The sequence below is a fragment of the Gavia stellata genome, chromosome 14 (genome assembly GCF_030936135.1).
Source record: "Gavia stellata isolate bGavSte3 chromosome 14, bGavSte3.hap2, whole genome shotgun sequence".
Taxonomy (NCBI): Eukaryota; Metazoa; Chordata; class Aves; order Gaviiformes; family Gaviidae; genus Gavia; species Gavia stellata.
In genome coordinates, this window is record NC_082607.1 from 10546186 (window position 1) to 10560420 (window position 14235).

At 41.7% G+C, this 14235-nt stretch overlaps 1 protein-coding gene across 2 annotated transcripts in view; it reads left to right on the forward strand.

Annotated features, from left to right (window-relative positions):
* The first annotated feature begins 843 nt into the window (after positions 1–843).
* Positions 844–14235, forward strand: part of LRCH2 (leucine rich repeats and calponin homology domain containing 2) — a 47715-nt gene continuing 34323 nt past the window's right edge. For both annotated transcript variants that reach the window (XM_059824436.1, XM_059824437.1), the window contains exon 1: positions 844–1105. In XM_059824436.1, the coding sequence (XP_059680419.1) occupies positions 844–1105 (262 nt within the window). The remainder of the gene's footprint in view (positions 1106–14235) is intronic.

Here is a 14235-nt window from a genome sequence, read left to right on the forward strand (position 1 = left end):
CAATAATTGACAGGCGCTGCTCGTTATTAGCTTTCAACACAGAGGTGATGCTCTGATGCATCTGCCTTAGGTGACTTTTTAACCTGAGGAGCGATGGATAATCTGTGTTGCCATAGATACGGCGGTAAACCCGAGCGGTGCCAAACGGCTCACTGGAGTGAAACAGCCCATTTGCCGTGCCGCCGACAGGAGGGGTGCTCGGCGGTCGGGAAGGGATGCCGTTTCACCGGCGCTGCGGTTGCCGAGCAATTGTTTTCCGTGTCACATAAAAGTCGCCTCTGTTTTGCGGGGCGGCCCCTGCCCTGAGCCCCCCCCGCAGCTGCGTTCTGCTGAAACACACCGACCCGCGCCCGCTCCCGGCCCGGCTGCGAGAGGCCCCCCCGCTCCCAGGCCCCCCCGCCAGACCCTGCTCGTTATGGCGGCGGGACGCCCCGGGACTGCACCCGCCCCGCTGCGGCCCCGCGGGCGGCAGCGTTCAGCTCCCCGGAGCGCTCGCGCGCCGCCCGCGTGCCACAAACCGCCCCGCCCCCTGGCGCGCGCGCGGCCCCTCATTGGCGAGCACCGCCTCCGGGAACCACACCTCATTGCCCCCGCCGCCGCGGATTGGTGAAGGAGGCCGCGGGGGAGCAGCGGAGCCACGCCCCTTCGCTCCACTTCGCCGCGGATTGGTGAGGACGGCCGAGGGGAGCGCAGGAGCCACGCCCCCTCCGCCAGCGGCCCCTCCGTCTGGCTCCCGCGGCCCCCCCTGCCCCCTGCGGGCCCGGTGGCGCCTGCGCAGTGGCGGCGGGGCGGCGGGGCGGACCTGGCTGTTGTTATTGTGGGGCTGGTCTGCGCCGCGCGAAGATGGCGGCCGGGCAGGGGGGCGGTGGCGGCGGCAATGGCAACGGCAACGGAGCGGGGGGGCTGGGGATCCCCGCTCACCTCACTCTCTCCTTCTCGGCCGGGCCGCACTGGGGCGCGGCGACTCTGCAGCAGCCGCACACGGTGCGCAGCCTGGACCGGGCCCTGGAGGAGGCGGGCAGCTCGGGCATCCTCTGCCTTAGCGGGAGGAAGCTGCGCGACTTCCCCGGCAGCGGCTACGACCTCAGCGACACCACGCAAGCAGGTGGGGGGGCTCCGGCTGTGAGGGGTGACGGGGCCTTCTGCCGAGGGGGCCCGGCTGCGGGGGTGATGCGCGGCGGACGGGGGGCCCGGCTGTGGTGGAGGGCTGTGGTGGCAGTTGGGGGCGAGCAGTGGGAAGGGGGGGCCCTGTGGTGGCAGCGGGGGGTGCGGAGGCCCTGCTGCGGTGGCAGCGGAGGGGATGCAGCGAAGGGGTCTTCTGTGGTGGCAAAGGAGGGGGCGTGCGGGGGGTGGGAGCTGTGGTGGCAGCTGGGGGGGTGGCATGGGAGCGGCCCGCTCTGGTGGCATTGCGGGGCCTGGGGGTGCCCGGGGGGGCAATGGAGAGGATGCAGCGGGGGGATCTGCTGTGATGGCAGTTGGGGGGAGCAGTGGGGGGCACGTGCTGTGGTGGCAATGGGGAAGGGGGGGGGGGGGGCTGGTGTGGTGGCAATGGGGAGAAGCCCTAAGGAGCCCCCGCTCTGGCGGCAGTGGGAGTCTTGGAGTGTGTGTTGGGGCTGCTGTGGTGGCAGAGGGGAGGAGTAGGGACCCTCACTGTGTGAGGCCATGGGGATAGTGGGGAGGCCCCGCGTTTGGGGGGGGGGGGGCGGGACAATGAGGGGGCTCCCCCTGCATGCAGTGGGACGGGGGGTGCGTGGAGGATCTCGGGTGTGCAGTGGGGGGCTGCTCCCCCTCTGCGTGCATTACGGGGTTGCTTCTGCTGTGTGTGCTTACGGGAGGAGCGTTCCGGCTCTGTGGGTATGTGGTGGCGCGCTGTGCACCGGGGGGGAACCTTGTTTCTGCTGTGTGCGTGCAAAGGCAGGGGTGCCCCCGCGGTGTGCCTGAAGAGTTGGGGTGCAAGGGGCCAGGGTCCCCCCAGCAGCAGGTGCCTGCGCGGAGCGCTGCCGCGGGGAGAGGGGCTCCCGCTAAACCCTGTCCGTGCGTGCAGGTGCGTGCACACAGCGGGCTCTTGTGCGGAGTGCGTGTGTGCAGCGGGAGGGTTATTGTGCTCCGTGTGTGTGCCTGCGCCTGTGCTGCGGGGGGAGCGGGGCTGCCTGCGTGCAGCGAGGAGAAAGGTTCCCGTCTGCGTGTGTAGTGCAGTGAGGAAAAGGTGGTGCTTTCTGTGTGTGTGCAAGGGGGGGGGGGGGGCATTCACAAGGAGTTAGGCGTTGTGTTCTGTGTGTCTGTCTATACGTGTCATAAGGATGAGGATTTGCAATTCGTGTGCACGCACACGGTACGTGGAAGAGGGTGTGCAGGATGACGGGAGCTATTTATAGTCTGGGGAATAAGAGCTCCGTGCTGTGGTTGGTTTCTACCTTCAAGGGTGTCAAATCCCTTGCAGTGAAGCTTTATTACCGGGGGTATTCCGGTAGGTCCTTCTTCCCAGCTCAGCAGGAAGGTGGTTACAAATGCGGGTGAGAGGGATGTGTGTGCATCTAGCAGAGTGCATGTCAGACCTTAATGTATTCACCGTGTTGGTAAATGCTTAGGTATCACGAGTGTGAGCCTGAGTTTACCCAGGCTTCTAGGTGAAGTAAACTTGGAGACATTTTTCTCTACAGTTCCTAGAAAACAAAACTACATTTTCCACGGGGGTTCTGTTATATTTTGGCTCATCTCTGATGTACTTCTGGATTTATTTGCCGCTGGAATAGCTGCTGAAAATGGATCATTTTGAGTAATGTGCTAGAAAAAAATATTAATGAGAGGTTTAGCATCTTTTGTTCACAAGTGGTAGTGGCTTTCCAAAATGTTGTTTGGGTGAATTAATTCCATGGTTTTTTTGTTTTGTTTTGGGGCTTTTTCCCCATGGGTTATGAATAGGTGGCTTATTGTTTTGAATATGACACTGCCTATTGTGGTACCTTATCCATCTCTGACGATCCTGTACTCCTGGTCTATCAAATACTCATTCTGTTGCTCTTTGTTGTGGGCTGCATTTGTGCAGAGGGTTAAATAATGATGTACTCGTTCTTCTGTGATACATTAGGTTGCGTAGGGTGAAGAATTTGTGAAGGACTGATTTTAAAATCCAATTTCTGTATCCAGTACCAAGCCTGCTAATGATTTGTGGTTATTAGTTGGAGGTTTTTTTCCTGACACATGTGATGCATCCCTATGTGCAATGCCGAATAGGGATAGGTAAAAGTGTGTTAGTTAATTCATAATGGAAGCACAAAATTAAAATAAAACCAGGTTCCATGAAATAATAGCTCTTTTTCCTTGTAGTAGCATAAAACTGTATTCAGCAACGTAGTAGGTCACTTCTGTGTATAAATACTCAATAACTAAAGCATTAAAATTGAAGCATTGTGTATAGGCAATCAATTATTAAAAATACTTTTTCTGTATCCTGAAGCAGGTGCATCAAGGATCCATATTTTTTGTTTGCTTCTAATTATTACAAATTGCATTTTGGGTTTAATTTTGTTGTTGCTTTATTTTGAATCTCAACATATTTGAGTAAAAGCTGTCTGCAGTGATCTTGTCTTTATCTTTTAGGATGTAGTAGAGCCCAGTCACTACCATCAGGATTGAATTTTCATCATGAAAGATTGTGTGAAAATGTTTAAGGGCAATCTCTGACAAAAATAGCCATATTGCTTGCTGCTTCAAAAAAAATGTGCTTAAATAGTTGATGTGGGTTTATGCAAGTACCATCTCATAACAATCCTGATTTAATGTAGCACTGATTTACAAATTAATCCTGTCAAATACAAATTTTAGATGTCTTTCAGAATATGCTTGTAAACAAAAGATTTGTAGTCTTTATTTTGACTTAATCTGTAGAATTTTTTTTGATAGGTGGGTAAATGGTATTCTGCTGGTGAATCAAGGACATCCTTTACAGAGTATCAGTATGGCGCAGAGCTTGATAGAATATCAGCAACTGCCTCAGAGGCTATGGTTATTTACTTCTTGGCATTTTTGTAGCAGTTATCACTGTTTCACATCATAATATATCCATGAATAAGGTTATAGATTTAGGCTGAGGCATGGGAGATGGGGGGGTTGGGTCAAAAATCTTCGTTGTGTTTCACTTTCTGTTCTAAGTCAGTGACTCTCAGAAATTTGGTTCTGTGGTACTTGAAACAAACATTTAAAAAAACAACCTCTAACAAATCTGGGTGTAAATGATTTCTTTTCCATATCACAAACCCTTATGCAGTAGGATCTACAGTGTCACTGTAAATCCAGAATATTTTGCCTTAACGTCAATAAAATCAGCAACAGAAAGTTATTTCTAGGACTGAAGTAAAACCACTACAGTTCTCAGTAAGGTTCAGATGTATACACATTAAAGCACAACTGCTGTTGATTTATCAAAAATAGTCTGGGATTTTTTGTTTAAGGTCTGGCCATATTTTACATCTAACTTATGTAATGGCTTGCCAGTACATAATTTGCAAATACTGTCGCATGTTTTGGGCATCTTAAATTATGTGACAAAAATTATGGCTGAGCTAAAAGCATAATGACGATATCTGGCTGTTTAGCTCTGACCTTATGTTTGTCATATCTTTTTTTAACTGTGAATTGTCATTGCAGCTCTTTGGCCAAAAAAACCCTTGTTATATTATTTCCCTGAATTTGTCTTCTGGCTGTTCAAACAGATCTTGTGTTGCTGTTAAATGAACTTCTGGAAATAAAAATCATAGGTCATGAGGCAGCAAGAAGTGTATCAAGAGGTATATTGAATATTCCACTCATTTTATTAACGTGTAATTTTGCTTCTCACAGCGTAAGCATCATTAGGCCCCCTGGCAGTTAAGTAATTGAGTATATCACATCAATGTAATCACTGTCTGCTTAGCTGAAGAGTTGTGCATTTTCTGTTTTGTTTTTTTAAACATAGGTTCCTGTGCTATATTGCCATGCTGAACTAAGTCAACGTATACCTTTAATGATTTCTGCCCTTTTTTGTGAGCACTTCTTAAAACATGAATTTACTAGATATGAAAGGTACTAGACTCACAGCATAAAACAATTTATTTGCTCTGGATAAATATAGTGGTGCCATCAGGCTTACTTGTTTATGACTTCATCACAACAAACCTGATTCCCAATTTTTAATTCTGAGAGAACCTCCAAGCAATTATAAGTAGGTGAATGATTGCCTGTAAATATATTAACTTTGAAATTTCTTCTTTCTCACCACCTGCTACCTTCTTATATAGCTGAGAAGTAACACCAGTGTATTCCCAATATGACTTCAGGATGAGCCCTCCTGTCATGCCCAATAACAGTCTCAGTGCCACAGACAGAGTTCCCACATTATGATTCCTGCATGCATCTGCTGAGGGGATGGGAAGGGAGGAGACATGCTTGTAGTTTAAGCTATCATTGCCTAGCCTTACTTGCATGACTTTGTTCATTTTTTTACATCATATTTCTATTTCTGGCCCTTCTAAGGTATGTAGTCATTCATGTGATTACGGATTAAAACCAACAAAACCTACAGCTTAATATTGAGTGTGAATTGCATGAGAATGTTAATTTATAATATTCTTCTTCTGCCTTTATAATATATAATTCTAAACCAATTATATATTCCTGTCTGAATAAAGTTATTTTTGTTGGTGGTACCAGTGTTGATTAAAGTGATGGTGGGTAACTGAATAGCAACACTAAATCCAATTTTCAGCTTAAGAAAATAACATTTATATATGATGTACTAAATCTGTATTACACTCTAGAAATCAAACATGTTGAAAAAGATGTGGTTATTCAGATTTGAACAAAAAGAGAAACTCAGGTTCTGTGGGTTTTTGCGGGGCGGGGGTAGTGTTTATGCTCAGAAATGCATCAGATGCAAAATCTGGAGGTGACACAGTTTATAAGCAAGTAATTGTGGAAATTCCCCACAGTGGTTTCTTAGCCTATCTAGTGTTTGGGCTAAGGGAAAATGAGTTGTGTATGTTGTCTGAGGCCTTCTTGCTGAAGGCCAAGTAATAAGGATACTTGTTAAGGATACTTGGTATATAGACACATATATATATATATATATATATAGGGGGGTGTGTGTACATATATATAGACAAGTTAGAAAAAGTCTCAGTTCAGTGAGTTGAAGTTAAAACAACTGATTATTAGTTTGCCTGCATAAAATGATTGCGTTAGGAAGAATACCACTAATACCTTAATCTAATCTTAAAACCCATAATAATTCCATGTTACAGCCTTATCTGAAATACTGACCTACAAGAAACGTGCGAAGTGTGATATTTTTTTTTTTTTTTGTATTCTCCATCCATCAAAATTAGATTTGCCATCACGTTGACTATTTTTGTCCCTTGGAATATCAAAAAGATTTAACCTCTGAGATATTTCTGCTTTTGATTGATCTAAAGAACTTTTTGTGATAGATGTTTCTGCTTTGTTACTTATTTGAGGAGGGGGCAAATGTATTTAGATCACAAATTGTATTGCAAAACCTTGTGCAATAAGAAAAATGGACTAGCCTTTTCTTTTTCAGATTTTTTTGTTTGTGAAAAGTATCTTCTCATTTGACTTGTGAAGCTTTGTTGGAGCTGATTCAAAAGTATATATTCATTTTACTGGCAAGGCTGGCATTTAATGCTGAAATGTGTCCTTAGCAAAAAGGTAACTGAATTGGGACTGAAGGCTAGAATTCCACAGAAAATGCAAAGATACTCACTAGATCTTTTGTGTGGTAAAAGTTCTACATGACAGTGTGGAGACACTGCTGAATTCTCTGCTTTTCTGTGCTGTCCACCAGTCTGATTTTCATCACTCTTCCAACTAACCTGGGATTGTTTGCTGCTTGCTGGGAGAATCTGCTACCAGGTCCGACAGATCTAGAGAAGGTATAGCACTTTAGGCAAAGAAGAAAAAAAGTCTTATTCTCTGTTACAGAACTAAAATATTTTTTTGCTTGACAGATATGATTATCACTAATGTGTTCCCAGGTGTTAATGTATGATTTCTCAAAGAAGGTTTTTATAGTTAAAAGGCTTGAAGGAACCCTGCATCTCAGGCCTGTTCATAGGCTGCTGATCAGCAGATGTAACTGCACAATGAGCAAATCCCTGACCATCTGTGTATTAAAACAAACATCTACTTCAATTTGTCACATTACCAGTGTTTCAATAGGTGGAACCAGGATGTAGTGGACAAGAACTTGATATATTAAAGACAACCTAAAACTAAAAGGTTTATGGAAGTGTTCACTTCAAATCATTACATGCAGCAATGAGTGATATTACATACTTATTTTTAAGCTAATAGAAGTGGCTACAGCCATTCTTAAATGCTGCCATGAGGTCTGGCATGAGTAGGACAGAGTCAGCAGGAGGCACCAGCAAATAAGAACAGATGCTGAAGTTGCTACAGCACTGGCCTTCGTGTCTCAAGAGAACATGCTGTAGTTGTTGCTAGACCCGGTTCACTCTGTGCTCATGGACTGTTAGTTTACCCAGTTTCTTCAGGGTTTTTTCTGCTTCACTCTTACTTCACTCGCCTTGTTTTCCAGTGTTCTTTGTCTTTCAGCAGTCTAGCTTACTTAAAAAATGTTTCTGCTTAGTTCATCTAGTGTCAAGCAATTTTATCCACACAAAAGGTAAGTTGTATAGTAAACACTGGTTACAGTTGATTGGTTGTAGCATTTTGTCTCTGCCTCATGCTGTTTAGATTGTAAGCTCTTCAGGGAAAAGGCCTTGGACGTATATGACTTAGCATACAAAGACTACCGTAAGAAGCTTTACTTGGGAGGTTTGTGTGCATTTTAGGGAGTCCTTAACAAACTCAGACTCTGCTTCATTTACGAATGATGATTACTTTCCCTTATATTACTTTTCTATGAAAGAGTTAAAATAATTTGAAACTGAGGCTTGGAATTTAAAAATTTCAAAAACAAAAAAGAAATTGACAAATTAAACCAATAAGTCATGCATAATTTAAGTGGGAAGAAGATGCCCTGTGCTATAATACACAAGCTTAATACATCTTGCTGACTTGTTAGGAAAACATGTTTCACTCTTTCTCGTAGTAAGCTGTTTTAAGAATTATAGTCTAGACTAAATACTAAAGTGCCATGTTGTTTAAGGAAACAAATAAGCTTCCTGTGGGATTTGCTGCTTACCATTTCAAATGACGAAAGGTTTGTGGTGACAAGACACCTTCAGAAGCGGAGAGGAAGATAATCCTTGACATGTAGTAATGGCATTTTGACTGTATATCCAATTGGTGTGCCAATTTACCCCTTCATATGCCAAAAAAATTCCCTCCTCTTGATGGTGTGTTTTTGGTTTTAATCATGCTATGCTAAAATAACTGAACACATATATTCAAGAGTTGGAGAAGTATGCTGTCTTGTGTTGGAAATGCCTGGATCCTTCTCATGCGGTAACATGGTGAGGAATTCTCTGAATTCGTCTGTTGGTTTCATCCCTGCATTGGTGTGCAGTAGGTCAGCACCAGCATGCCCCGCAGTTGTTCCAAGCTTTAGATCAGAGCTTCTGGTTTAGTTTTTGATGAATGCAAATTTCAGGAAAAACCTCACATACCTGAACCAACATGTGGCAAGTGGAGATGACTTACATGAAAAACAAGACTTGCTTGAACTGAACGGCTAATTTAGACATGTTCAATGTAGATGAGTCCAGTGTAGACTAGGAGACTGGGTTCAATGGGGATGGGCTGGAATAGTGGGTTCCTCAAGGCTGCCTTGATTTCAACGCCAGTGTGCTGCGTCTCAGTCCTTCCTCCCTGGTAGTAGAAGTCTGCGAGAGACAACTGTTGGTCTGTTCCAGTTACAGAAACACGTATTTCACATGGAACAACTGCGGTTCAATCTGACGGGATGCTTTTTTTGTTTAAGTCCCTAAAGTAATAAGAGTGTATTTTTTTTAAAAGGATTTTTTCTTTAGTAGTGCTGTTTAGTTTGAAAAGCCAAGAACTCAGAATCTGTAAAATGCAGTTTCTGGTTGCCTGTACAACCTTCCCTCTGTGCTGGATGAGAAACTTTAATTATGTGGTCGTGTACAGTTTCTTTGTCACTTTGACTGCACAGACTGTGTATGTAACTAAAATTAGTGACATGGATAACCATAAAGCAGGTAGTTTCCTAGCTCTTCGGTTGTTGGATTTAGAACCCAAACACCACTTTGTAATATCTGTTTGTAATATCTCTTTCACAAAAATAGAAGCTATTCTGTGCTCTGTCAAACACCCAGTTAAAAAAAAGTAAAAGCTGCTTGTAGCCACCTACAGTCTTCGGAGTGTTTTTCTTTCTTTTAAACAGCTGGAAGAAGAAGGACAAGCAGAGGGGTATGAAACTGAGAAGCAATGTGAAAAGATGGTTAGCTTTCTTTCAAATATGGAGCAGCCCTGTGCTAAAATACTTGATGCTGTGAGAAACATGGTCGCTCACACTAGCACAGTCCAGTACCCTGTGTTTCACTTTAATAACATGTAAGGAGACATTGCATGTGTTAGAAGACTGAATAAATGATCGAGCATGCACTGGAAGCTGTTAAGCTGACCAAAGTAACGCATTTTCCTAGAAGGCTTTTTCATCTCTCTCTAGTTATTAAACAGTGGTCACCTTGGTGGCAAGGGAACACCTCCTTTATACTGGTGAACTTGCTCAGAAGTCCTGAGTTTCTCATCCATGCATGTTGCAATTTTGTGACTGAGTAGAAGCTGCAACTCTGTATCAGTGCTATTTCTCCTTTCAGTTTCAAAAATGTCTCAGTGTTACTTCCCTTACTGTCAAATTACTGCCACATCACTTGTAAAGTGTTCTTTTTATCTTTGCTGCCGTCTCCCGCTATATTCCCTGGCATAGTAGGTACTTAGGAAGGGGTCCTGGTCCTTATTTATGTGCAATCTCTCGGATCATGGTTATATGCAGGGTTATATATGATACAATTAGGAAAAAAATACAGAAAATTATATATAAACACTATATATTAGAAAAATATTTTTAATCTATTTTTCTAATATATAAATTGGGCATAACTGTACTGATACAAAAGGTATATCTAGCCCAGAATTCTCTAGTAAAAGCTAATAATAATCTTTTTAACCTGTTACTTGATAACTTCCTTTGCAGCCCCGTATTTTTACTGAAATTAATGAAAATAGATTTTGTCCTCAGTTGTTTATTCTAGGCTGATGAAACCTATTCTGTATAATCTCCTCTTACACTGAAAAATTCTCATGTGTGTGCATATACTTTTTATATATATTGTACTGTATCTTTTTTGAGATAAGCCAGGAACTGCATGCAGTATCAAGATATGGGTATGCAATGCAATAACTCTATTTTCTGTTCTTAGCACTGTTTTGTGCCTTTGACTTGAGTTGCCATTTTCAAAAAATCAAGAATTGAGTAATAAGGCTGGATGAATCTCAGTTCTGAAATGTCAGCATATTCCTTTACGAGTTACTAATTAAATAGAATACATTAAAGCTAGAGATGTATGTGAAAGTGAAATCCTCACAAAATTGTGCCTAAGATAAATAGGTAGCAACACTGGAAACAGAAGTAGAACTAGCCATGCGTGTAACATTGCTGAAAATGCAAAGTGCGTGTAAGACTTTTCCTTCATTTTTTTTTTTAAACATAAGCTACTGCAATATTAATTGTGAAGATGAAGTTCTGGTAACATCACTGAAGTTTATTTAAATGTAAAAATTCTAACCATCCAGTTTCCAAAGTAAGTCCTTCTGAGCAGGGACGCCAAAAAGCTTAATTCTGAAAATGATCTTTTGCTTCTGTAGAAACTTTAGTGATTTGCTCTTTCTGCACATTGACTCCATGCTCAGATTAAAAAGGCTTATACTCTTCTAAAAGTTTCATTGGTTTGAGGGAGCTTTTCTAGATATAGGTTTTACAGTTAATGTTCCAGGTGATTTGGAATTAAATTTCAACTATGACAATGTTGTATTTAAAAAAAAAATATTTGGAGGATGATCTTTTATGTGGCATTAAATGCTTATATATGAAATCTTATTTTCTACAAGTGCCTAATTTTTTGAATTTAAAACAACATCAGTGTTAAATGCTCAGGCGTAATTTCATAACAAGTTGTGTCTGTGTCTTCTGTTAAAAGATTTGCTTCCTATTTGTGGGAAGACTCTGCTACAGAGTATGAATCCTGCTGTTTGTGATTCCATAGTAAATGCTTATGGGGCTTATGAGCCAGTTCTGAGTTTTTGTCTATTCTGTGTCCCTTTGATATGTCAATTAAAATACATAGCAACCACAAGGATTAGATGAAGACAGAGTATGCTTCTATTTTGCTTAAGAGTATACACAACAGATAAAAATCAATTTAAATATTACTACATAAGCTTTTAACAATAGACTTTAAATGCATTTAACTTTCCTTGTGACAGGGAAAGTACATGGGTCAATTTAGTTTCCTGAGAGCTATAGGTATCTGACAGGTATATCAGAGTTTCTTGTGCATAAGAGCTGGTGGGTGCTCAGTTTGTTCTGTATAGTCCTTCAATATAACTCTTAACATGGAGGACCAAACGTATATTTGTATGTGAAATACATGTTACATGCAAAAACTATTTTGCTGTAATTCTTGAACATTCTTTGCCAGTAAATTCTGAATTTTTTTTGTCTGTTCTGCAGCTGAAGTGGTTGCTGTTTGTATCAGTATGCACAATCATTTTACATTTGGAGATATTTTAATTGTTCAATGCTTAATTGTGCAACCTAAGTAAATATTAAGAATTCTGATATTAGTTATTTAATTAACCAGGCTTCTTTTTTCCTTTTTCAAAGGAAATTTTAAAACCATTTCTATGTTTAACAACACTAGTCATGCATTAACATTAAGATTTGAACTCTGAACCTGCAAGTAGGGTGTACAGAGTTTGAGGGGAATGCTAGAGGACATCCCTTTTGATGTAGGTTCCTTTCTCCTGAAGTTCCTGAAAATCAGGATGAATCAGTAGTTTCAGAAACGTGGTTCTGTTTCAGTTGTAATGGAAAGTGCTAGGTAGCTTATGCAAAGTACTTGTGATCAGAATCTATGAGAAAAAAGTTCTCGAATAGTCTGTCTTCCTTCTACCAAATCTGGCTTTCAGTTTCTGGCTTAGTCTTGGTTTTGTTTTTGGGGTTTTTTTTGTTTGTTTGGTTTTGGGGGTTTTTTTGTTTGTTTTTCCCTATACCAGATAGCAGCATAGGGGCAGGGTGTTTAAAACGCTGTAGTGTAGACACGGGATACACATTGGTGGGGTGGTTTTTTTAGATGAATTCTTTTGGGGGAATTTTTGTGGGTGTTTTCTTTTTTTTTTTTTCCTTCCATAACTCTGTATTTGAAAGTGCCAAATGAAGATTTGTGTTTCATTACTGCTGCCATCAAAATTCATGGCTGTCAGAATTAAGACCCTTTATAGAAAGCAGATACGTATTTAGGTACTCTTGGCTTTTTTGATGCGCCTTTCATTTTCCTCTTTACCATCATAAGGAACTGATATTCAAAATACCCAAACAGTGCTAAGACTCCTGTAATACAAACAAACTACAATTTTATATCCTGTAATTACATAGGTTGAAAGAGATCTTCATAGGTCATCTAGGTCAGTCTCCTGCTCAGAACAGGTCCAGTTAAAGCAGGTTGCTTGGGGCCTCGTCCAGTTGAGTTTTGAGTATCTCCAATGATATTTCAGTCTGTCTGTGAAATGTGTTTTCTGGATTCTCCCAGAAGCCTCAGTTAATTTCATTTTTCTGACTGAAGAAAGCATTGTGACATAAACAATGGAATTGGTTTGTTCCTGCTAAGTGCCATTTCTGTGGTTAATAATGAAAGCAAGATCTCTTATTTCCTTTCTTAGTTTCTCAACAAACTGGGCAAGGAGCCTCAGTGTTTAGTAGACTTTGAAACATACTATTTTTTAAACTTTTTTTTTACATACTTCATTTGTCACTTTAATATTGGACTTACAGACTTCAGCTTAAGATCAGTAAATTCAAATAGTACCTTTGAATACCTGCTGACTCACAAATCTATTTCCCCCAGTCTTAGAATGATCATGTCATTTATATAGTACTTACATGACTCTTCTGAAGATTAAAATAAGGTAGAAAACAAGGATAATCTTAGCGATTACACTAAAGACCAATTATATTCTTAGATTATGTAGATATTCACTACTGAAATATCACAACAGAAACTGGCAGTTTCAGTTTGCTAATAAACAACTGTTGTATACTATTTCCATGGGTTTTGTTACCTTTTTACTTCTCAAAGCAGGATTGCTAAAACAAGGAAGGAGGAAAATATAATACAAGTGGTTTTATTTTCTAAACTGTTTTGTTCAGACACTTAAGTTGTTGGCAGCTCTTCAAGGTCTTTGGAAGCTTGATACTGACAGAGTCGTAAATGAAGGGTGACATTTTCAGATGTGGATAATTCAAGTTTAGTGTTAGCTCATCAATGTTTCTTTTTAATAAAATTTCTGAGAATCTGCATTTAATTATTCCCAGTAAAGAAGATGGCAAGACTAATGATAATGCAAAAATACAGTTTTTGTAGCATTACAAACATACCTGAATGGGAGATGTACAGGCTTGGAACATTCTCTTCAGGGCTAAACTAGCACTTTTTCATGGTATGGCCAGGCAGACTGTGCTAGTATAACATAAAATAGGATGGGAGCTAATGAACTTATGTAGCTGCTGAGGAATTACTTGTTGAGCCACAGTCATGAACAATAATAACACTCTGAGAGATTTGGAGGGTCCTTTTCTACTTAGCTTTGCGTTTCTGTGACTAATTCTGCAGCCCTGGTTGTTATTCATCTGTAGTAGGTGAGAGATTCCCTCTACTACACGTATTAAAGCCGTATAATAACATTGCGGGGCTCTGGAATTTGACCCCAGCATGCCAGGAGTACATGGTGGGCCTAGTGTAGATGAAGTGTTGGACTGCTGTGGCAAGCTGACCTGATCTTAATTTTGGATTCATACTTTCCTTTCTATGCTATGCTGGAATCTCCATTCCTGGTATAAGGTGGCAACTCATGCTCATAGGAGCTTAAGGTATTAGACTTCTATAGTCTGACTTAGTTTTGTCTGTTTGGTTTTTGTTGTTGTGGGTTTTTGTTGGTTTTTTTTTGGTTTGTTTTGAGACAAATTTCACTATAATTCAC